Genomic DNA, 26,291 nt, shown 5'->3' with positions numbered 1-26,291 from the left:
AGATGTAATATGAGAAGTTCAATTTTTTATTACAAATACATTTATTCATAAATTTTCAAAACAAATCTTTCATCTGTAGTTTAGTATCTTACACAGGGGTAACTATTCCAGTGTTATAAATAACGTCTGGGCTTGGATATTCTTCAGTGTATTCAGTTTAGCTTTTATCACTCTCAATGTGTTTCGATTTGTATTAAAACTGTTTGGCTAAATGTATAAGGAATGAGCAAGTATTTGATACGTACAAAATTCCCCCTCCCCATTAGGTCCCAATATAAAAAACACACCAAACCTCATTAGTGTTTTGTTCCTAACTGGGATAAAATCATGTTTGATATTTATAGAGGAATAATCTACACCCCCATTAACATATTCCTTTGTGTTCACATTTATATGCATGTCAATTTCTATATTTACAGTAATGTAGACAATCGTTGATTTCATTTGTGGAGATTCGTTTACAAAAGATCAAAGTGTCTTTTTTGTAAATAAAGTTTTGAAACTAAAATTAACGACTCGTGCAGTGCGTATCCAAATGAAAAACATTTATTTATACAGAAGCATTTCGATGACGTGGATGCAGTATTTCAGGCTCATTATTAGAGAAATAAGATGTCGACATGAGTTGTAACGTTAAACAGTATCAACATACATTATACGTGATTGGGTATTTATCTTGAAAGACATTTTGGAATATAGACGTTTAGTTACGAAATATAATGACGTTGACTTTATAAAGACCACATGGCATAATTAGAAAAAGCATAAGACACCATGCTAATGGTATTTACTAACGACATCAACCTGAAAATGTGACCTTTCATGGAAAAATTAATTCGATGTCATCCCTTTCTAAAGCAGATTCGGTGTCATAAATGCATGCTTCGAGCAGACCTTATGCTGGTCCATAATAAGAATGTAGTCACATATTGCTACCTGTATGAGAGGTGGAGCCAGATGTAATTACATAGATAATGATGCAAAGTTTCTCAGCAGCATATGGACTCGATATTAATGCATGAATCGCGTCTGAAGCTATGAAATCTTTGCCGTTAAAACAGAAGCCCAACAAGAGGTGTCAAATCGGAGGTCAGTACAAGGATTTCCGACAATAAAAGTTAATATAGATGTAACTAGGGACTCACGCATGACAAACAAGCCCACAGCTGTAATGCAGAAGATGTGCTGGATCCGTCAGAAGAGTGTGGCATTCAGTCTCGCAGAGCTGCTCGGTGGCGTCAGTCCCCAAAGTATTGAGAAGAGTCTGCACGAGCTGTTTCAGGTGAGTGAGGTCAAGGCCATGAACTGTATAATACAAAAAAATTATTTTTGCTGGACAACTTACGCAAAACGTTTTAGTTTGATTTTTAGGATCCTAAAATATAGATAGCTTACTCTCAGGGTGGAGGATATTGTAGATTAGTTAAGACTAAATTCCGGGGGCCGACAACGTTCAGGGTGCCCAACGCCGTGCCAATTTGTAATTCACATAGGCCTACTGCAGAATGTTTCCTAGCGCCCACAAATCCTGTTCACTGCCCTGCTTACTCTTAATACGTCATGAACTATGTTTGATCCTCTAGCACCAAACAAAATTCAACTCAGTCTCTTAGGTATTATGAATGACAGTTGTACAATATAGACAAGAAGCCTTTGTTTTGGTCGTTGTATCATTTGAATATTTATGTTGCTTTGGGAAGATCAAGTCTAATGTTTTCTTCAATGTCATTTAAATTCAGCTCTGTTTTCTAACAATTGTTTGGAAATGCATCACGACATTCATTTCACATGTGCGCTATTTATGTATTTGAGCGTGCTACGTATAAAATAACAAGTTACCAATGTCTTGCGCTGTTTAAATTGATCTTATTTGGTGAAATATCTTTGCATAAAAGATCTTACATCAGTATCCTCCATCGATATTGTACAGTTTCTCACGTTTCGACCACACGTATTAGTAAACGGAATCACCTATTTGGTGTAAACGTAAAGTCATATATCAAATATTAATACATTTTCTTTTATGTCGTTCCATAAACATGTATTGGAATTATTTAAATATGCAAACCGTTTTATCAACCGTTTATCTCTGACTGACAAAATAAACAAAATATACAAGAAGCATATGAATATACGATAACTCTGTTGTATACTGTTCTCATAAATGGATACTTTAGGCTAACTAACTTATTGGCTTTCCTCTGTCCCTTTGAATCGCTATTGAAAGACTCGCATCTAACCTAGCAGATAACTGGGCGACTGAGTAGTTAAAGGCTTTCTTTCTTACTTACAACTCAGGTCTATAATTAGGTTATCATTGTACATAGAGGTATTTAAAGCAGGAAGAGACAAATGGAAGGTTCTCCTGAGAATAGAATATAGCACCATTGTAATGGTTATCTACATGATGGATTTAAAAATTAAAGAAAACCATTGTTTGCAATGAACGTTTCTGTAATTTAATGTTTTTTAAATTATTTTTTTGTCTGATAAACATTTTTTATAATTCCGAGTCACCGTCATGTGTATTAAGTAATATGATGTACTCTGTCGTATTACAGGTATGAAACTTGACGGTACGAACACAAACTCTAATGTTATGAGATAACCTTTTCCGTATGTATTTCTAAATTAAATTTTTCTATCTCTGTCTTACGAATATTCCTGTGATGAACGTTTTAGTATTCATAAGAAAGATATTAAAAAGTTCATTTTTCTAAAGTTCTGAACGACGTCACTTACGCGAATCTAAAAATACCCTCTTTTCCGGTGCGCTGAAAACAGCATAGGTACAGACAAGGAGAATGAAGGCAATCTTCATGTTTGCTGCTGAAAGGATTTCAGTTCTAAAAATAAATGCAAGAACTAGTTTATGTATCTATACAGGTATCGCTGGAGCTGACAGAGTTAATTTGTACAGTGGTGTGCAATTATGGTCATAAATAAGGCAATTTGCTGTTCTAGAAAAGTGAAATTCCAAATGTTAGGTTAACATTTTTACAACGGTAAAGAAAAATCTAAACAACACGTGTGATTTTCCAAGTCCAAAGACGTTAGTAACATGCACGTTATAATGTAAACATCTGCATACAGTCTGACTACCCTCAAATTGACTAAATACATTACCATTTCTCCACACATTCAACTATGAAGCAGACGAAGCAGAGAACATTAATTTGATAATTGTTTAACGGCACTACATCACATTAATGGGCTGCCTTTTGCTGACCCATTGGGAATAAAGTGCCTTCACAATAGTTGCAGCACCACAGCCAACCCAGGGTGATCTGGGCAAGATTGAGACCTGCGATACCTTGAATTAATGTCCTGCGATCGAATCTCCGACTCACCGCAGCTTGGGTAATTAACATTATTGGGATTAAGAAATAAACAACTTACCAAGTTCTGGAGGGAGTGCAAGAGTGCAGAAGTAGAAACATGATTTTATACTCGTTGAATGAGAATTCGTCACGACATGTCACTTACGGTAATCATTTTTTGACGTATGGTTCATTATGGAAGCTCTTCGAACCAATATTGTATATTTGAAACATCGACATAGCCTTAAATCAACAACGCTTCATGTTGTAAAGAAAAAAAAAACCCCTCAAGATTCTAATATGTGTTTATTGTGTCCAAGAAAGGCTAATTTGTCCTTGCTTATATATCAATTAAACGTAAGAAAATAACGGTGATAAGAATATATATTTTCGCATATCAATTCAGTCTTGGATAAGGTTACTTGGGCAAGGACTTGCAGGATTTTGCTTCTGTTCAGTAAGTGTTTGCACGTTTTCTTTAAGTTACTTTTTTGAAACATCATAAGTGGAATTTAAATGAAATATTTGTTTCACATCCTGACCAGAATATTTAAAATTGCATGGAATCTATATCAATAATGGAAATTAAAAGTCTTCAGTTAGTCTCATCTGGATATGTACGATGCATATCTCTAACGCAGTTCGACCATTTCTGTTCCAAACTGCGTAGACATCTGGAGTTTCTCATATACACAAAATCGAACAACTAGCTTCATTTTAAGTCTTTGCCCAATATATATCATCACAATAACGCTAAGATACATAAAATGAACTCGCGAAAAAGACCTATAAGACTTCTGGGGAAATAACTAAACAGATAAATCTTATGGTATTTCGTAAGTGTTTCAGAATATATCCGTATGGACATTTCGTGCGTCTGAGAAAATACCTTTGCGTACTCGGCTCATTTTTTAAGGGATAGATGATCGAGAAACTATAATAGGACACCTACAAGATAATGACAAAAGACGGCGACTAAGATGACAACCACAACAATAAAAATACAATGACCCCAAAAAAATCATACCTTGACCTATTGCTGATATTTAAAGAAATATAGGTGTTATTTCTGAGTAAGGAATATAGGGTGCATATATATATATATATATATATATATATATATATATATATATGTGTGTGTGTGTGTGTGTGTGTGTGTGTGTGTGTGTGTGTGTGTGTGTTTGTGTGTTTGTGTATGTATGTTTGCTTATTTTTAACGGCGCACCAGTACTGTTAGGCTATTTAGCGCCATACAAAAGGTCATATGTATTATTATGTAAAAAATGATAAAAGTTTCTATATCGACCAGCGATATCAAAACTAAATTAAACGATAAGATGGTAACGTTAATAAATAAGTCTTCCTCATGTACGTGAAATGAAAATGGTATACGTTAATAAAGGTATATGAGAAGTTATTGAAGATAATGGACTGTAAATAGTTAAAAATACTTAAACTGATGGCGTAAAAGTTATAGATTAGAGGAAATGCTCACTGCTTTCAGAAATTCTATAATACAAGCCTGGTTTAATGTATCAAAAAGTTCCTTCATGTCATGCACATTGTAATACTGATCGCGCGCGCTTAGGTTGCAGGTCGAAACACTCTATCATAAAGTGCTTAACAGTGAATGGTTATTAGCAAGAAACGCATTCTGGTGGGTCTTCACCTTTTAGTATGTGGGAGTGTTTTATAAGTATGACCAATTCGAATTCTTGCAATGACTACCTCCTCCCTACGCACGATTCTGAAGGAAGGAGTCCATTCTCCTAGGGTTGGCTTGATGGCGTGAAGTTTATTATTCACTGCATCATTCCATGATACCTGCCACTTCTGACGTAAAGTCTCTTTGACACTAGGTTTAAAATCAGTATACGGTATTTTAAAATTAGATGGTTCTTGATATAGGGCGCTTTTAGCAGCGCGATCTGTTTTTTCGTTACCTTTAATACCAACATGGCTAGGTAGCCAGCAGTATACGATATTGTGGGAGGTACTCAGCTTAGTACTTTTGACGAGAAATTTGGTCAACAATGGATTTTCTAGTTTTCTATTGTGTAGTGATTGAAGTACTGATAGGGAGTCGGAGAAGATGATGCTGTTTAAAATAAGTTTGTTTTCAATATATTGCAGGGCAAGATCTATTGCTCTGTTTTCGGCTGACAAAATAGATGTGCCATTTGGTAAGCGAACTTGCGTTGTGTGATTTCCACAAACGAAGGCTGCAGCAGCCTTTTCATCCTTTGATCCGTCAGTATAAATTCTTGTGTAGTTTTTAAATTCGGTGAGGAGTTCATGGTAAGAGTTGTGGAAGACAGAAGGGTTTCTCTTGGATTTTTTTCATCGTGGAGCGTAAAAAGTACTTTTGGTTGTTTAAGTAGCCAGGGTGGTGTTTCGGAGATGAACGTTTTCTGAATTTTAGAAAGATCAATTTTTGTACTGTCAAGGCTGGATGAAATTCTAATGCCAAAGGAATGTATGGCGTTTGGTTTATTTTCGTATAAGGTTTTGTATTTGGGTTGAAAAACAGCCGAAGGCTATCACACGGGGATGTCTTAAATGCTCCCAGAGCGAGTCTTATTCCCTGATGATGAATTGGATCAACCATTTTCAAATATGAGTTTCTGGCTGAACCAAACACAAGGTAACCATAGTCCAGTTTGGAGCGAATACACGTTCTATATAAACTGAGGATGACTTTTCTACCAGCACCCCAATCAGTGTGCGCTACTACTTTACGTAGATTTAGAGGTTTTAAGCATTTAGCTTTCAAGTTCTTTAGGTGTGGAATAAAAGTCAGCTTTCTGTCGAAGATAATACCTAAAAACTTTGTTTTCTCAATAACTGGAATATGTGTTCCATCCAGCGTGAGTTTAGGGTCATCGTTGTGTCTTCGTAACTGACAGAAATGCATACATATCGTTTTGGATTTAGAGAATTTGAAACCGTTAGTACTGACCCAATTTTAATCTTGTTTATATTTTGCTGAAGTTGTCTGTCGATTGTATGCATGTGCTTTGATCGATAACATATTAGGAATTCATCAACGTATATCGAGCAATCCACACCAGGAGCCAAACACTTGATGATGCTATTAATTTTGATGTTGAAAAGCTGGAATTGATTATTCGTTCCATTGTTTTGCACACACAGCTTGTGAGTGCAATAGGTCGGTAGTTTTTAGGATCTTCGCTATCTTTACCTGGTTTGGGAACTGGTATTACTGTTGCTTCTTTCCAAATTTTTGGTACATTACCAGTCATCCATAAATCATTGATGATTTACAGAAGAACTGTTAATGAAGGTTCTGGAAGGTATTGCAAAAACTGGTAATGTAGTTAGTCAGGCCCATTGGATGAATCATGGGCCTTAGCCAGAGATTCCATCAGCTCAAACAGTGTAAACGGTTGATTATAACTTTACGAGTTATTCGATGTGAATTTCAACCTTGTCTTTTCTTTTTGAGTTTTTAATCTTCTGAAGGCTTCTGAATAATTAGATGAGGGATTTTTAGAGAAACTATCAGCAAGTATATTAACTATATCAAGTTAGGAATTGAAATTCTTGTTGTTTAGTTTGAGATGTCTGAAGGAATTGTGTTTTCCCTTTCCATTTATTTTGCGGATCGTGTCCCATACCTTCTTGATAGAGGAACGAGAATTTAAGTTGAAACATATTTATTCCATGATGCTGTTTTACTTTCTTTAATCGTGCGGCGGGTTTTGGCCCAAACAATACAGTACTTAGTTAAATTTTCGGGTGTTGGACGATTATTAAACGTTTTCAGTGCTTCTCGGCGTTGTCTAATGGCCTCTTTACATTCTTTTGGGAACCACTGTTTGGGGGTTCTTTTACAGTTTGGTGAAGAGTTGGGAATCGATTCTTCTGCAATGTCGATTAAAACAGAAGTAAAATATTGAAAAGGATTATTGTCGTTTAAAACGGTATCCCTGTTAAGCATAGCTTTGCAAAGTGTTTAAAATTTGGCCCAGTCGGCCTTCTTTAAATTCCATTGTGGAATTGCTTCGTCAGTTGTAGCTTCGGTGTTCTTAAGAGAGATTGGAAATTGTTTACTGCTGTGAAAGTCATCAGCGACCTTGCATTCATAGTCCAAAAGCAGCGATGGGGAACAAATTGTTAAATTAGTACATGTGTATGTACCATTTCCTGGGTGTAAATATGTCGGTGATTTGTTGTTATATAGACAAAAATCGTGTCTAGAAATGAAGTCTTCTACTTTGTGGCCTCCTTCACTTATATAGTTTGATCCCTACAAACTGTTACGAGCATTAAAATCCCCGAGTAAAACAAATATTGAAGGAGGTTGTTGAACATGTTTGTCTAAATCCTTTGCTACTACGTTGGTGTTTGGTGGTAAGTAAATAGAACAAAAGGCAATCACTCTATGTAGAGTGAAGCTTGCAGCAATGGCTTGCAGATTTGTGTTTAATGGGAAAATGTTATGAGGGGATCTATTGTTCAAACAACAGAAACTCCTTCTGAGGCCCTGTCAACTATTTGGGAGTAGGTGTTAAACAGGGAATAGTTTTTAAGTGTAATGTTATCCGTTTCTTTCAAGAAAGTTTCCTGCAGGCTTAGAACCGCAGGATCATGTTTGTTTAAAAGGACGAGAACATCATTGTAATTTGCTTTTAGTCGTGGACAGTTCCATTGTATGAAGATGTTATAAATTTAAATTGAAGATTGTGGAGCTAGGTTAGAACTTTCGAGGAGGGAATTTGTTTGGTTATTTCTCTGGAGGAAGTACGGGGTTGAATTTTTTTTTATTTTTAGGTCTGGAGGTACCTTGGGCGCATGGAGCAGTTTCTTATGCATCCATGTTTTCAATGTCTCCAAACCTGTTATAGAGTTTGATGGGGTCATCTGACCCCTTTTGTTGCCTGTTTCCATAAGATTTGTTTTTTGTATGGTGATTTCGGTGGTTGGGTATTATTGAAAGTAGTTTGAGTAGATGCCATGTGTTTCTGTGCTTAGTATGCGGGGTGGGGTATTAGAGCTTGCGTTGAATCGGGTATATCTGTCTGTGTTTGAGCGTCCTTCGTTGTGTTAGGATTGTTCTTCACTACAGTAGAGAAGGATGGGCCATGATTGGCTGTTTTGGCCTGTACAAGTTTTTTGGCCTCTGGATAGGGAATATTAGCTGTGTACTTTACCCTCTGTATTTCCTTCTCTTGTTTCCAGGTATCACAATCCTTGGATCTGGCGTGGTGCTCCTTTCCACAGTTGACACACTGCGGAGTTGCTCTACAATCAAATTCCTGATGAGAATGGTCTCCGCATCGGTCACATATTTGGCTTTTTGACCAGCGGTCTTCGTGATGGACATATTTCTGACACATATAGCATCGAAGGGGGTTTGGAATGTATATCTCAACCTTCACTTGCAAGAAGCCAACTTTGACCACTCTGGGTAATGTTGGTTTGTTGAAGGTGAGTACAATGGTATCAGTGTCCTGCAGGTTGTTATTACGCTTAATACGTATTCTACGTACTGCAGTGTCACCTTCGTTTTTCATCCCTTCAATAATATCTGTGTCGCTGACTCCAGCCAAGTCGCGACAAAGGATGAAGCCTTTGGATGTATTGAGTGTGGTGTGAGCAAATGAGGTCACTGGAATATCGAAGAAAGTTTTCATTTTCTTGATATTTTTTGTTAACCTCGTCGCCACACTCAACAAGAAGGCAACCCGATTTCATTTTTTTGACGCTTTTTGGTGTACCAATCGATGCTGTGACTGTTTTCTCGATCACAAACGGAGAGAGTGAGGCAAGCGGTTTTGTGGACTGTATGACCATGAAGCGTGGAAATGACTCCACACTACGTGGTTCGTCATCTGATTCAAATCCAGTTTTGGTACGCTTATTTTGATTTTTGTTTGAATTTCCATGTTGGTTTATTGAAAATTCAACACCCGTGCTCCCCTCCCACCATCAGCTCAACAAGGGGACACTTTTCAAGAGACAGGGATACAAAGATGCCATACTCAGTTGATATAATTACCTATGATTGACCCGTGAAGTCACCACCTTCTAGGGTCGGTAAAATTATCTCCTGATTGACCTGTTAAGCCACCGCCTTCTAGGAAGTCTTCTAAGACTTGGGAAAGGGAAAGATTAATGAATAGGCTATTATGGCAACGGTGGTATCAAGAGAGATACAAGGAGAAAGATAAAGAAGGTGAGAGAGTAAATAAAGACTTCCTAGGGCTCGGCGTGACCAGCCGATTTGTCGAGACCGGGCCCATCCCGACCATCCGTCCTGAAGAAGTAGAGGCCAAAGTAGTGTATTTCATCGGAAAGTCTCTGCTCAACTACCAGGATCCTTTCCTGCCCCGACACGGGACGCACCCCACGGCAAACAGGTTGCCTCTACTTAGTCGCCTCTTACGACACGTAGCGAAGCACGTCTGGCCAATTCTACAACCCCGGACCCGCAGGGGGAATGTATAATGTATGTATGTGTGTATGTGTGTATGTATGTATGTATGTATGTATGTATGTATGTATGTGGGTCTGTATGTATGTTGCTAATGAATATATGTTTATCTACATTGCCTTTATCGACTGTTGATTTAAAAAGGCATACACCGGAAGAACGACAGCCATATTCTTTGGGAAATTAGTGTTTAATCGGTTAGGTAATATTTTCAACACGTAACTGAGAGAAGGCACGTAACTCCAACTTAAGAGCTGCAGGACGTGTCAAAACTACAATGACTGAATTTGCTTAAGGGATTTAAGACGAATTTATTTCTGCTACACATAACTCACAAAATCCACAATAACTAATTATGATACGACTTAGTAATATAATATAATATAGTAGTTCTGCGTTTTGTTCATCTTTACGAGACCGCTCTGGTGGCCTAGTGGTTAGAGCGTTCGGCTTGGAAGCGGGAGGTCGTGGGTTTGAACCCCGGCTGAGTCATACCAAAGATTTACAAAACTGATTCGAACAGCAGCCTCGCTAGGCGCTCAGCAGTAATAGTGTATTGTTAGGACTCGTAGGGTTGGTGTCAGGATAATGTGACTGGGTGGGACATTATGCTATATATCTGCGGCATGACGCCCCAGTACTAGACATCATTATAAACTGCCTCACTGCAGACATCGTAGGGATATGACTGAAACAGTGTTCAAGCTAAGTTAAAAATCCTAATCACACACACACACACACACACATACACACCCACAGAGGCATCTTTACGAAGAAGCTAAGAGTTTCTTTAGCCCATTTCCATGTTCGGCTGCAATACTGTCTTTCTGCATAGGTATGTTGCTAATAAAATATATGTTTGTTCTACATTGCTTTCATCGACAGTTGATTTTAAATGGCATAGGATGGAAGAAAGACAGCCAGCGTCTTTGGGAAATTAGTGTTTAATTGGTTATGTAATATTTTCAACACGTAACTTAAAGAAGGCATGTAACTCCAACCATAAAGCCGGAAGAGGTGTCAAAACTTCAGTTACTGAATTTGATTAATGGATATAGGTGTTATTCATTTCTTCTACGCATAACACACAAAATCCCAATAACTAATTATGATACGATTTAGTAACATAATATAGTAGCTTTACATTTTGTGAATGTTGACGAAGAGGCTAAGAGATTTTTGCACATTCATAAGCAGAACGCAGAGACATCATATGCTACTAGGACCAGTGTAAGCCCTGATATTCGGAGATGTGATGAAGACGTTATAGTTCTTTCCATCCCTGTATGGATTGAGTTTGCAAATAAAGAATAAAACAGATTACGATTCCTGATGAGCTTTATTTCCTTTGGTACACATATTGGTATTGACAGGTATCAATACAGTGTCAAAATTTTACACGACGGTGCTGGTATGTGGCACAAGGTTGAATCTGTGGACTAAGGCCTGGAATCTGAAATTAGTGACACAAGACGAAGGCGTAAAATGTAATGTGAGAAGTTCAGCTTTTAATTACTGGTCGATTTATTCATAAATATTTAAAACGAATATTGCATTTGTAATTCAGTATCTTACACAGGGGTAACCATTCCAGTATTATAAATAACGTGCAGGCTTGTATATTCTTCAGTGTATTCAGTTTAACTTTTATCAATCTCAATGTGATTCGATTTGTATTAAAACTCTTTGGCAAAATGAATAAGTAATGTAGAAGTACAGAATGTCCCTACCCACTGCATCGGAACATAAAACAAATAAAACACACCAAATCTCATTAGTGTTTTGTCCCTAATTGAGGTGAAGTCATGTTTATGTTCCACAGAAATACTCTTCACCCCAATTCGAACAAAGATTATATCGAAGTATTTTTTTTGTTTGAAACATTTATATGCATGTCTATTTCTATATTTACATAGATTTGTTCCTTTATGAATACGTAATGCATTTGAATTATGACCCTACTTTCCAAATGATAATTTTGCTGTTTGTATTTTTTGCAAATCCTCAATTGTTCAGTCCTTCATATTTATATATCACTACACTATATCACTACACTATCATTGATTTCATTTTTGGAGATTCATGTATAAAAGATCAAAGTTTCCTTTTTGTATTGTAAATAAATTTTGAAAATAAATTAAAATTAACGTAAAGTGCAGTGCGTATCTGAATGATAATCATATATTTATACAGAAGCGTTTCGATGACGTCGATGCATTATGCCAAGATCATTGATTATTAGAGAAAAAAGATGTTGACATGAGTTGTAACTTCAAACAGTATCAACATACATTACACTTGATTGGGTATTTATCTTGAAAGACATTTTGGAATAGAGATGTTAAGTTAGGAAATGTAATGAGGTTGACTTTATAAAAATCAAAAGACATAATTAGAAAAAGTATGAAGCACCATGATACTGATATTTAATAATTCAGCAATCTGAAAATGTGACTTTTATTTGGAAAATTAAATTAGATTTCATCCATTTCTAGAGTAGATTCGGTGTTTTAAATGCACGTTACATGCTTCGAGCAGACGTTACGCTGGTCAATAATAGCAATGTAGTCACACTATGCTGCCTATTTGACAGCAGGAACCGGTTGTAATTGCGTGTATAATTAAAAATTACAAAATGTTTTCAGTAGCATATGGACTCCATATTAATATATTATTCGCGTCTGAAGCTACGGAATATTTTGACATCAAAACAGAAACCCAACAAGAGGTGTCAAATCGGAAGTCAGTGATAGGATTTCCGACAATAAAATTTAATAGAGATATAACTATGGACTCACGCATGACAAACAAGTGGGCAGGTATAATGCAGAAGATGTGCTGGATCCGTCAGAAGAGTGTGGCATTCTGTCTCGCAGAGCTGCTCGCTGCCGTCAGTCCCCAAAGTATTTAGAAGTTTCTGCACGAGCTGTTTCAAAGAGCCATATTTTCTTAACTCTCGTTGAAATTCAGCTGTTTTCCAACAACTGTTCGCTAATGCATCACGATAAGCATTTCACATATCCTCTATTATGTATTTGATCGCGCCACGTATAACAAGTACCAAAGTGTTGGGCTATTTAAATTGCTCTTATTTGTTGAAATCGCTTTGCAGAAAAATCTTGCAGCCAGTATCCTTCATCCATACTGCAGTGCAGTTCCTCACATTTCGACCACACGTATTAGTAAACGTAATCACGTTGTTGGCAAAGGCGGCGTTGGGATTACGCGGGGCCTAGAGCAGACCATGACCGCGCGGGGCCAGAGTATCGGTATCTCGATTGGTATGCTACTGCAAACACTGATTATGTCTAGACTAGATCAACTGTTAAGTGCTTTACGAAGTTGACTAAGTTGACTTCGCAACTTTGCGTGCATTACATACGGCCTGTATCAGCGTTTCCAATTTACCGGAGAATATAGCTTGACAAACTCAAAAGGACGACCTTAGGCCTGAAGCGAGGGGATCCCTCAAGAGCGGGGTTGGGGCGGTCGCCCCACTTGCCACCCAAACGCCGTTCATGGTTGTTGGCGTAAACATGAATCCTTGTATCGAATATTAAGACGTTTTCTTTTATGTGGTTCCAGAAACATTTATTGGAATATAAGAAATATGTAAACCACTTTATCAAAAATATATACTGACTGACAAAGTAAACATAATATAAAAGAAGCATATAAATATATGATGAATCCTTTGTGTATTTTTCTCATAATTGGATACCTTTAGACTAACTAACTTACTGGCTTTCGTATGTCCCTTTAAATTGTTGTTAACAGACTCAGATCTAACCTAGCAGATGATTGGGCGACTCAGTAGTTAAAGGCTTTTTTCTTAATTACACCTTAGGTCTATCATTAGTTTATCTTTGTACATAAAGGTCCATAAAGGTGTAATAACAAAATGGAAGGTTCTTCTAAATATAACATCATTGCAATGGTTAACTGCATGATAAATTTAAAAATTAAAGAAAACCATTTTTGGCAATAAACTTTTCTGTAATTAATTTTTTTGATTCCATTCTTGTCTAATAAACACTGTTTTATAATTCTGAATCAACGTCAGTTGTATTAAACTTATTCAAGTAATGTGGCGCACTCGGTCGTATGACAGCTATAAAACTGAACTGTATAAACACAAACAAACTCTAATTTTATGAGATAACCGTTATCGTATATGTTGTTAAATGAAATTTCATATCTTTGTCTTAAGAGTATTCCTTTGGTGAATGTTATAGAATTCACAAGAAAGAAATTAAAAAATTCGATTTTCTAAAGTTCTGAAGGACGTCACTTACGAGAATCTAATAATACTCTCTTTTCCGGTGCGCTGAAAACAGCACAGATACAGACAAAGAGAATGACGGCAAGCTTCATGTTTTCTGCTGACAGGCTTTTAGTTCTGAAAAAAATATAATGAATAGTTTATGTATCTATGCAGGCATCGTTTGGATTGATGCAGTTGTGTTGTACAGTGGTGTATAATTATGGTCCTGAATAAATTGGCTGTTCCAGAAAAGTAAAATTTTGAATGTTAGGTAAACATTTGTTACAACCTTTAAGAAACATCTAAACAAAATGTGTGATTTTTAAAGGCCGAAGGCGTTAGTAACACGCACGTTATAATGTAAACATCTACATGCAATCTGACTTGCCTGAAATGCACTAAGTACATTGTCATTTCTCCACACCTTCCGAATAGAAACAGACGATGCAGATATTGTTTGGATAGGAGATTAACGGCACGGCACCACATTTAAAAGCTACTTTGCGGTGTGCTATTCGGAGTGCGGAGCAAGAAAATTCAATAAGCGCCAATCTTGGTAGGACTAAGACACCTCCATGCAAATCGCTGAGCCTCTGCACCGTAATAAATAAATGACAAAGTAACAACTTACCGATTTTAGAAGGACTGCAACAACATACACGTACAGACAGGGGATCTTATACTCCAGGAATGAAAGCTCGTCACGAAATGTCACTTAGGGTCATCATTATAGACGTATTGTTCAGTACGGAAGCTCGCCGTACGTAATATTTTAACTTTATAAAACCACATATTTTTAGAAGAACAATATTTGCATGTTGTGCTGGAGAGTTTGATACGTGTTTAATGTGTCAAACAAAGGCTGGTTGCTCCTTGCCATAATTATCCACTTAATTATCAAATTGGAAATATAACAACCTTAAAGTTACTTGGTATGATAACCATGAATGGAATTGAAATGAATTAGTTGTTTCAAAACATAAACGGCATATTTAAAATTGCACGGGATGTATATGATTAATATAAGAGGAAAGTCATCAGTTAGACATATTTGGTTATATATGGGACACATTTCTCACCTAATTGGACTATTTATGTTGCAAACTGTGCATACATCTGCAATTTCTCATATAACGTCTGTGCCTAATAAATATCATCATAGTAACTGTTACAATACCGTTGCACTCTTTCATCCATTCTGTAAGCTTTTGCTGTGACCTTTTTAACAACATTATGACCAGATATGTTGTTTCGCGTTTGGCACTTTCACCCACCGACCCACGCACGCACACACACACTCACATACATATAGATAGCTTTTGAACGGTTACTGTATGCCAATGTGATGTACCAATACAACTGATATATGAAGTTGAGATTCACGCATAGCTTATGAATCCACAAACAGTTGTTGGTTAAATAGTAGACTGTCGCTTCTATAATCTCAAGACAAGTAATGAGCTTCAGGTTATCAGTTATTAATAACAAAATTAGCAAGAATACGATATTCATATTCTTATTTTAATTTACATTATATAAGGGATTAATAATGTTCACAATTTCATAGCAATTTCTTCTGCATCCCCTATTATGCCTCTCACCCCACATCCCTCGCTTTTGCTCTCTTCCATAAGACAGACAAATGCTTGGAAATCTCTGGAGAATAGATGGAGAAAAATTAACCTGACCTGAATGGAAACCTCTAAAGTCTGCTTGCACCAGTTGCCCTGTAATAGTACTGAAATTGTCCTTGGGACATTACTACAGTATTAAAAGATGACAATGATACAAATTTGCAAAAGCCTGTCTAGAAGGGATGGACCATAGTTAACTAAGTGGCAGACAATTCGAAGCGGGGACCTGGGTCTTCTATAGAGCTGTTATATTTGTTTTTTCTATTAACTCAAGATAATTATTCTTTTAAATAATGTAATATATATGATAGATTCTCGTTTCGATAATGGCTCCATGCTAATGAAATTCAGAATATAGTGATTCAGAGTATTCAAACCTATAACAGTACAACAAAAGGGATTCGCTTTCCTCACTTAAGCGTACTGCAACTCCAGCTAACTCTTTGTACATTGGTCTTCTAATGCAAACCTTTCTTCAACTGTCATCAGTAATCTTTCGTGTGATAGACATACCGTACAAAGTCTACACTTGTTCTCCGATTTATAGCAAAAAGAACATTTCTGGGACGGATGTTGTGGGTAGTGTTTGGGTAATCTTGGCTTTCACCCTAGCAGAAAATTAAGATCAGAAAACATCAGTACATAGTGTTAATTTTAATACATAATGGCAGATATTTCAGTAGTTAAGACAATGATATGGATAGGGAGGTATAACAGTGAGCGACCGTGCAATCAGGGAATCGTAGCTATGTAATAATTATTGTAAAAGACTAAAATGCAACATGTTAAATGTGAACGTATAATCATAATTTGTAATGTTAACTTAAAACATTTTTCACTCAAATAAGACAGATGTCACTGACTTAATTGCAGCAATTCACGAGAACTCTAAGTGCAGAAACAAAGTTTTACCACACACGTCTGTACATGCATTTATTTTAATTTATTAGTTCAATAAAACTAAACCAAGAACTAATTCTAAGCTGAAATGAATACAAACGTGTACAGCTCCATGAACACTTTTAACATATGAAATCCAATTACCTTTCATAAGTCCTATGTACAGGTGTCTATCTGAACATTATCCTTTGAAATCAGATTACGATTGCAAACTTTTCTTTGTGTTAGGTAGTCTTTATTTAGGATATATATATATATATATATATATATATATATATATATATATATATATATATATATATATATATATATATATATATATATATATATATTAGATATACCAAATTGTTGCAATAATTTATTATGTGCTTCTCCTTTATATGATTATTAGGTCAGGTACGATGAAAAATTTAATTAGAAGTAATTGCGCTAAAGATGTGAAAATTAGATTAAAAGTATATGATATTACTCGTATAGTTCTTACTTCCACTCTTAAAACAGGCGTACGTTTCAAATTACATTACTAAATACATTGTGCTAAAAATACGGATATTCTTAGCCGAAATATTCAACTGTCATGAGTTACGATTAAAAATTTAATTAGAAGTAATTGCGCTAAAGATGTGAAAATTAGATTAAAATTATATGATACTACTCGTACAGTTCTTACTTCCACTCTTAAAACAGGCGTAAGTTTCAAATTACATTACTAAATACATTGTGCTAAAAATACGGATATTCTTAGCCGAAATATTAATGAACAATGGAGATCAAGTTTGAGTTCTCATTTAATACCCTAAGCAAGTAATGTATATTTCGGATTTCTAGTCAAAGTTGATATTTAATGCATCCCCTTTGCATTTCAGCATGATAGTTCTAACGCATATAGTTCGATACTGTACATACACTTTAAGAGAGTGAGAGAGATGATAGAATGAATCACATCTTTAGAAATCGCTATAAACTTCTCTAGAGGCATTTCCATCTATAGGACTACCTTATGCTAGCAAGGTCTTCATTTTCCTCACTACAAAAAAATTAAAAACTGTATGTATCAACCGTTTTATATGCAACATTCTCGGTGTCGTGAGTAGCATTCTTCATGTTAGATAGGGAGCGCTGTAATTGTGGATTTCTTAGCTTGACATTGTGAATCTCATTACTTGATACAATCTTTTCTGTAATGTCACAGACTGTATCTGGCTGGGCAAAAGCTCTAACCTGATCATTATGGGTTATGTTTTTGCCACTGTTCTATAATTGGGGCATCAAATTGTCATTATCAGCTAGATATTGTTTGCTTGGAAGCATTCTTTTCTTTTTAACTTTCTTGTCAAATATTTTATTTGGGTTTCCTCTCTTCATTGGATATAGGGTTTCATAAATTAGTGTAATACACCTTGGATCATTATAAATTGTGATTAGCCTTGCTTTTGTAGTTTAAAAGCGTTCACTAGTGCTATCAAGGTCACAACCATTTATTTAAGAACTTCTGTATTAAAACATGCAATTTTTGTACACTTCCTCTGAGAGGTCACATTTCATATTCCTTAAAGAATCTGGATGTACGTGGGATATGCATAACTTGCAATTAATGTTCCTGAGTTTGTGTTCACATCCCTTTTTACATATTAATCCATACAATGCACTTTTTGCAAGTTACTGTCTTTCTTTTATTGCAGGAATATTAGCCAGTGGTAAGTAATTCATTCCTCTGTTTATTTAAAAAGCACACAAAATAATTATGAGAGAAATAATGTGAATGTGACATGTTCTTGACCAGATTGACACGATTTTCACCAATGTAATTTTTCAGTTTCCCGCACTCATCTTTGTTGAAATGCTTCTTAATTATCTCCCATTTTGGTCCCCTATCTCGGAAAAATCTAATTGGAAAGCACTAACCAAATTATGATGTACATTTTTTTATACCTTCCGCAAAGTAATGATCATTGGTAAACTTGTTCATCCATGAGACAATGGGATCTCTGAAGCCAGATTATACAAGAAATGACACGTGTAACACTTTTAATGCAAGTATGCATTTCGCTACCTTTTTCACATTACTTGTGCCTTCTGGGCAGTATTTAACTATCCCGTTGTGCTGCCTTTACAGTTCATTACCAAATCTTATTAGCTAGAAGGTTTGTCATAAAAAGAACCACCAACACACCCTGATGTAAGAGATTATATCTTATCAGCTGTATTGTGGTATGTTAACATCCCTTGGTCAATTGCAGCACCTGGTAGAAATAGGCTTTATATTTTTTAAATTATCTGTCCGGCAACGAAATGAAAATGTTACTATCTTTTAAGTCTTTAATGAATGTTAGCTTCGAGATCAAAAGCTATATGATGTTTTAATAATACTTTTATACCCTATCATAGGGGATCATGCTGGCTTTTTAAGAATAATTTTATTTTATTTGTGACACCTGCAAATACATTGTCCAAAATGTTGCACAAGTCTTTATTATCAGTTGCATCTAAATTTATCCACTTTTTCCGACTGTCGTGTTATAAGTAAATTGAAGTTTGACAACGGTTGGTACAAGCGTCACCAGTGCAGGTGGAACACCGCACACATCTTGAAGTATATGTACCTGTGTCACATGCATTGCCTATACTTCCTGATATGACATGAAGTGGTACTGATTTCTTATCTCCAGTTTAAAGATCAGAACATATTTGTACTTGATTCACAACGTAAAGCAAACTCTTTAATTTTGACACGGTTTTGTCAAAATAATTTGAAACATCCAAAGTGTACAAGTTGATTGTGTGTTCACATAACTTTAGATTCAAAATATTAGTGCAGAAATTAAAATGAGTTCATTTCATGACAGTAATAGTATCGATTCACATAATAATACTCCAAAGAAAGCACAGGCAAACATTCAGTCTTTGAAATAATACCTTTTTACTGGTCAAGTTAATGTTTGAATATTTTAACTATATATTGCACATTTTGTATACGAACTATGATGTTTGATATGAAATCCTGGTGTACACACGTGTTCATCTGGTTGTCTACTCTTTTTCTTGCATGACCGTAAATAAGTAACTGTTGAATTAACAAATTGGAAAATATATGTTTTGCCGTGTACGGAATGATACCTAGATGTTTAGTCTTGCTCATGGCATGCAGTCATGTCATTGAAAGAGACATCCCATTGCTTTCTTGCATAAGATTAGAGTAGAACTTGAAAATGGCAATATATCAAACTATATATAGACGATAATTGTAAAACAAATCCCAACCATGGAAACATGTAATTCTAACAGTAAAATGTTCAAACACTTAATTCACTTCAGTTGTTTATTACGCTTCTTCTTCTTTCAAAACACAGCTTTAAATAATATTTGCTATTTTAAAAAGGCGTTTGTTTTGATATTATATTCATCCAACCGAAAGATCCACTATCTACCCTGATGATAGTCACCGAAAATATAAATGTATGGCCTATTAAACACTATATTTGCATCAAGAACTTTAGATACATTTTTCACGAATATTTAGGATTTGTACTGTTATACCATGAAATAAAATGAATGGTGCTGCGCTGAAATAGAAGTGCTCTCAAAACGTAGAAGAAAGAAAAAGTGTATATTTTGCGTTTATGGAGTGTTGCAAAAAGAAAAGAAAAAATTCCAAATAATAAATGTTAGTTTAATACATATAATTAATTTTATTTGGCTCGTAGTACTGCAAACGTTAGTTGTTTTGGTGTGCATCTTTTCCGGACTAGTTGTAGCCTGAGGTGAAAGTTGGAAATGTACCACAGACTGGAAAATGTACCACAGACGGGAATCAAAAACTATTGAAATATTAGAGAATATATGCATCACTCGTATCTGTTTTGATTAGTATAGAATACAGAAACCTACCACACATCATTTTGGTTTATTTGTATTGAAATGGTAACAGGCAAATAAAGTGTTAGCAAATGAGGACAGCTTGAAAAAAGATTAACTGTGACAAGCGTCTGCTGCCGGCATAGCACTAAGGATGGTTGAAATATTTAACGGGTAGTAATGGAACGTACGACATATTCCGTATCATTTTGATTTTTATTTTCTAGTAGTGTTCAAAAGATCTTATGTTCTTAAAATGGATTGTTACTAAATAGTATTATTTGATAGTAAATGTTTGGCATAAAAATCAGACCTTCAAAGGTCTTACGTTCCGTAAAGGAATAAGATTTTAATTGGAGCACAATCTATATTTATTCATTTGTGCTAAGGTGATGGTGAAATGGGAGATTGATCATACAGCGCAGTAAGTGTAGTTTATTTGACTGTCGTAATGCTTTACATTTGTACAAAGATTATAACTTATTCAACATTAGTATTTCACCAAACAGATTAAATTCATATTATAATTTGTATATCAATTTTACTAACTTCTAAACTTAATGCATTTCACTACTGTAACGAATATATACCATTAATATACAAATTGTTACGTTCATCTTCAATTATAATATGTATGGTAAAATCATGCTCAGATCCAGAAAACAGGGCTTACATCTGGAATTTCTCATATAGACTAAGTCACGCTCTCTATTTTTTCTGGGTCGCGCAATTTGATAAAATTTACAAACAAAGAAAGAAGTTTTGAGATTTTCGCACATTTCGGATATGCATTGATGATTCTAAGGAAGAAGCAGAAAGGGAAAACATCATGTACAACTAGCATAGGAGTAAACCCTGGACTTCGGAGATGTAATGACGGTATGTCTCGATCTTTCCAGTATAGATATAGTTTGAAAATAAAACATTACAATTTCCTACCAGTTTAAGTTCCTTTGGTAAACATTTAAGTGGCGACTGGTGTCAATTTAGTGTCACCTTTTTCACCAACAGAGCTGGTCTGAAGTACAAGGTCGAACGCGTTGCCTAAGGTCTGGAATGTGGAATGACACAAGATGAGGGTGTAAGATGCAAGATGAGTAGCGAAATGTCGACTTTTTATTACAGATCAGTGTTTTCCTATTTAATCATTACGGATCAAGAAGTCATATTTCCTTACGTTACACGGGGGTAGCCATTTCAGTGCTATAAATGACGTCCGTGCCTGGATATTCTTCATTGTACCATATTGAACTTTTTAAAATCCCGATGTACTTTACTTTGTATCAAAACGTTTTGGCTACATCTATGAGGAATGAATACAATTTGGTACGCATAAATGCCTCCCCTCCCCGTAATCTCCACAAAAACAAAACGAATCTCGTCAGTGTTTTGATCCGAATTGGGGTATAAAGCTGTTTGATAGAACACTTGAATAATCTACTTCATATCCGGACAAATTTGATACATATAAAATCTTTCTTTTCGTCTGCATGAGGCAGAAGTTACATGTATATCTATTTCTATATTTACAATAATGCAAAGACTTCTTCCGATGAACAGGTAACGCATTTCAACCGTGATACTTCTTAACAAATAAAAGTTTTGATTGTCGTATTTGCTGCATATCTTACAATAGTTCGCGCCTTCATATCTATATATCACTGCACTATCTTTGAGTTCATTTGTGGAGATTAATCTATAAACGATCCAAGTTTCCTTTTTGTGAATAAATTTTGAAAATTAAAACATTGAATTATGCAGCGCGTATCCAAACGAAAAATATTGTTTTATGTAGAAGCGTTTCGATGACGTCGATGCACTATTTCAGGATCATTGATTATAGGAGAAATAAGATGTCGACATGAGTTGTAAAGTTAAACAGTATCAACATACATTATACGTGATTGGGTATTTATCTTAAAAGACATTTTGGAATATAGACGTTTAGTTACGAAATATAATGACTTGACTTTATAAAGACTACAAAATAATGAAACACGAGGATAGAGCATAATGCTTAGAAAAGTCATATCGCGCCATGCTAGTATTTACTAACCGCAGCGACCTGAATATATGACCTTTAACTGGAAAATTAAAATGGATTTCAAAGATTTCTAGAGCAGATACGGTGTTATAAATGCACCTTGCATGCTTGGAATAGACGTTCCGCTGGTCTATAATACGAATGTAATTACACGCTCAATATAGAGCCTATTTGACATTTGCACTCGGTTGTAATTAAAATGCCAATTATAGTCACACAGCCGTGTCATTGTATAATGACAAAATGCTTCTCACCAACATATAGACGATATCTTAATGTATTATTCGACACTGAAACTATGGTAAATTTTATAGTAATACAGAACCCCAATAAGAGGTGTCAAATCCAAAGTCTGTGATAGGATTTCCGTCATCCAAATTTAGTATATATGCAACTATAGACCCACCCATGAAAAACAAGTGGTCAGCTGTAATGCAGAAGATGTATTGGTTCTGTCAAAAGAGTGTGGCATTCTTTCTCACAGAGATAGTCGGTGGTGACATTCCCCATGACAGTGAGAAGAGTCTGCATGGTCTGTTTCAGTGTCAAAGGATGTAAGTGTCGCATACAAGAACTCATTCATGTTGGACATCGTATATAAATATATAATTTATACAACGAGTGGTATATCATTGATACAGCGTACATACTATACATATTTGCATATTTTATTTATATCACATACAAATACACATATTTGCACTTAGAATGGAGTTACATATGATCCGGGCAACTGTGTATTGGCCGAGTGAATGAACTCCTCACATCCCTGTGAGTGTGTCCGCTACCAATTGTAGTTCTAAGATTTTTCTTTTTGTCCACAATCACGTATGCAGATTGTTAAGTTTATTGTTCTCTTTTTGAGTTTCTAATTTTATTCGCATTAAATAAATACAAGACACACTCATGATTTAAACATGAAATATGGTCTTATGAAGAACGTAGTGCACTGTAAACACGGTGAGCCTCTTGTACACTGAACGTGTACTGTCAGACGTTCACGTACTGGCGTTCGGTGATTAGCGTTGAATAGAAACTAAGCAAAATGACGAACCAAAAAGAGGTAAATAAAATAGTTTAATATGCTGACAGTCATCTAAGTCATTATTCTATTTAATTTACTTTTCTAAAGACTATAACATCTCTCTCTCTCTCTCTCTCTCTCTCTCTCTCTCTCTCTCGCTCTCTCTCTCTCTCTCTCCTGAACGGTTTGACTAAACTTTACCACCATTTGTAGGTCCAGAGACATCGCCGTATGACACAAGCGAAAATTCCCAACGCTCGTATTTTCATAGATTTTCGCCAGCATCTTGCTACGCTCATCCAGAGAGAGAGAGAGAGAGAGAGAGAGAGAGAGAGGTGGTGAGCGGGACGACCATTCGGATATTTTTATATTTAATAATTAATAATCGATTTTAGAACATTATAATAGGTTTATGAACCAACAACAACAAAGCATTAAATGCGCTACAGTATGTGTGCCTCGTATGTGACAAATTTAATATGTAGGCCCACTTTAATTTCATTTAGAAAACGGGGAATATTATACTTTTCATCGTTATTTTCATGTCATTTATGATTAAGTAATGAGTAGAAATTGATCTTTAGGCCTGCAGTTGAAAGAATGTTTATATATTCTTATTATTAATAGTTTCAAGTTATCGGATATTAATTTAAAAAAAGCAAGAAGAAGGTATTCGTATTCTCTGTTGAATTTACATTATGCACAATAATGATATGCGATATAATTTCATCGCAAATCCTTCTGCATTCCCTGTTCTGTCTCCCACCCTTATCTCTCGCGTTTTCTCTCTACCATAAGAAAACTTATGCTTGTAAATCTGTGGAGAGAGAGAGAGAGAGAGAGAGAGAGAGAGAGAGAGAGAGAGAGAGAAATAAGATTTTGGGAGAAATGGGTTGCCCTGAAAAGGGCCTTTGGGTTTATGTATTTTAAACAACAAACTTAGGAATGTGACGAAATCAGCTTTAACTGTCTCGAGCCTTTGCCACGGCCAAGGCCTACTTCTGGACTGCCTCCTGTAGATGATGATTTGGTAGAAATCACTAAGGGTGGTACGGCAGGTGTAGTCACAGGGTTGGGTTGTTTAGCTCGGGAAGGTCGTTTTCTCTTCAGTCGTAATAAAGAAGTCTGATACATTTGTTTCAGACTTCTTAACTCTGCTAAAATGTTTAAAAGTACCATGACCGATTGACTCACACTACCTTGTTTCTTAGCTTCTTCTTCCTGTCGTTTCCTTGTTGCCTCTTCTTCTTGCTGTTGTTGATGAAGTAGGAAAAATTGTTCTGCTTCCTTTTGCTGCTGTAAAAGATTCTCCAATTCTTCTTTCTGTCTCTGTTTATAATCCTCCACGTGTGGTAATGAAGGAGAGGGTGGCGATAGTACTGGTACCGGAACAAATTCTTGCGAAGAAGAAAGAAAATCGACAAAATCCCAATTAAAATCAACCACTTCTAGAAGCAGGCCTGTGTTCACTTGGGTAGTCGCTGCTATTCCATCGCTTTTCGTCTCCCAATTCATTGTCTTCTTAGTTTCCTTTATTGGTGTGGTCCGCCTCAGAATTACATCATTTGGCGAACCCCCTAGTTCCTAAACAGTAAAGGATTTTTATGTCTGTTTGTTTTATTTATTTTAAATAGGTGTGTTGTATGTATATTTTATTTTAGAAATTTTGTTTGGATAAAATTTTGATAGGGTTTGCAATATCGCCCTATTCTAGTGTTTCAGAAACTCCATTGCCCTGGCTGGTTTTGGATTTGTTTACACGAGTGATCCATCGCCAGTGGATCGGTATTGTAGGGTGTGTGCTGTATGTATGGTGCTATATTGTTTAGTTGCTTTTATTCGTGTGTTTGTGTTCGGACTGGCTTACTAAGTCAAACTTTTCAAGTTGTTCTTAGTTGTTTCTATTTAATATGGCATGGAAGCATTTTAGTGTGGGTAAGTAGTGGGTTATAGAAGAGTCGTACTTATCGATTTATTTATTGGTTCTTTTTAAAAAAATTATTATTTTTTTTCTGATTAAAATGTGTAAGAAGCGGTGTATGTAGTATTTGTGTGTTTATGTGTGCACTGTATGTGTAGTTGTTGTGTTTATGTGTGAACTCTATGTGTAGTTGTTGTGTTTATGTGTGCACTGTATGTGTAGTTGTTGTGTTTATGTGTGCACTATATGTGTAGTTGTTGTGTTTATGTGTGCACTGTATGTGTAGTTGTTGTGTTTATGTGTGCACTGTATGTGTAGTTGTTGTATTTATGTGTGCACTGTATGTGTAGTTGTTGTCAGAGATAGTATAGTTTTACAAGGACCTCATTTTCCCCTGAATAAATTCTGTCACCTTACGGTATCTATATAAAAAGTCGGAGCTTTACTGTATTTAATTTAGAATTATATTTTAGAATTTAGCATTTATTATTGAAAATCTTCCCTTCTTGTTTTCATAATGGAGTTGATATACCATATTATGACATTGTATAAACTCTTTTCCTCGATATTATTTGTAAACAATAGTTGCATGGTATTAAAAGTTCCATATCTGTTTATTATTCTCTTTTTTATAATTTGTCTCTCCGTGTCTTTCTTTGAGAATCTTACTATTAAATGTTCTTTTGAATCAATACGATTTTTACATAACCTACATCTTGGTATTGTGTTGATTATATGTATGTTAAAAGCCGCCTCACCGGTCATCCAGCTTCCATGTAGATATAAAAATAGTCTACCTTGGACAGCTGGTGATTTTATGTTTGCACAGTTTTTCCATATTATCGGCCAGTTTAAATTCGGATACTTGAATT

At 35.6% G+C, this 26,291-nt stretch overlaps 1 protein-coding gene and 1 long non-coding RNA gene across 4 annotated transcripts in view; both read right to left on the bottom strand.

Moving 5' to 3' along the window:
• Window positions 1-26,291, bottom strand: part of LOC149776384 (uncharacterized) — a 36,863-nt gene that overhangs the window by 163 nt on the left and 10,409 nt on the right. The window contains exons 1-3 of one of the 3 annotated variants that reach the window (XM_089940752.1): window positions 14,673-14,750; window positions 14,073-14,176; window positions 1,146-1,305 (exon numbers count right to left, since the gene is read on the bottom strand). In XM_089940752.1, coding sequence (XP_089796878.1) covers window positions 1,146-1,305; window positions 14,073-14,151 — 239 coding nt within the window. In that variant the 5' untranslated portion in view covers window positions 14,152-14,176; window positions 14,673-14,750. Of the gene's footprint in view, window positions 1-1,145; window positions 1,306-2,742; window positions 2,847-14,072; window positions 14,177-14,429; window positions 14,642-14,672; window positions 14,751-26,291 lie in introns of those variants that run through there. The other 2 variants (XM_089940750.1, XM_089940751.1) reach the window with 2 other exon arrangements.
• LOC149776386 (uncharacterized) lies at window positions 11,098-13,414 on the bottom strand. The gene is made up of 2 exons (XR_016416031.1): window positions 12,576-13,414; window positions 11,098-11,230 (listed from the first exon to the last, which is right to left on the bottom strand). It is a non-coding gene; the product is annotated as an uncharacterized LOC149776386 (long non-coding RNA).

This window comes from Sinohyriopsis cumingii, chromosome 18 (genome assembly GCF_028554795.1).
Source record: "Sinohyriopsis cumingii isolate HCF-2022 chromosome 18, ASM2855479v2, whole genome shotgun sequence".
Taxonomy (NCBI): Eukaryota; Metazoa; Mollusca; class Bivalvia; order Unionida; family Unionidae; genus Sinohyriopsis; species Sinohyriopsis cumingii.
This window is presented reverse-complemented; position numbering and strand designations above follow the sequence as displayed.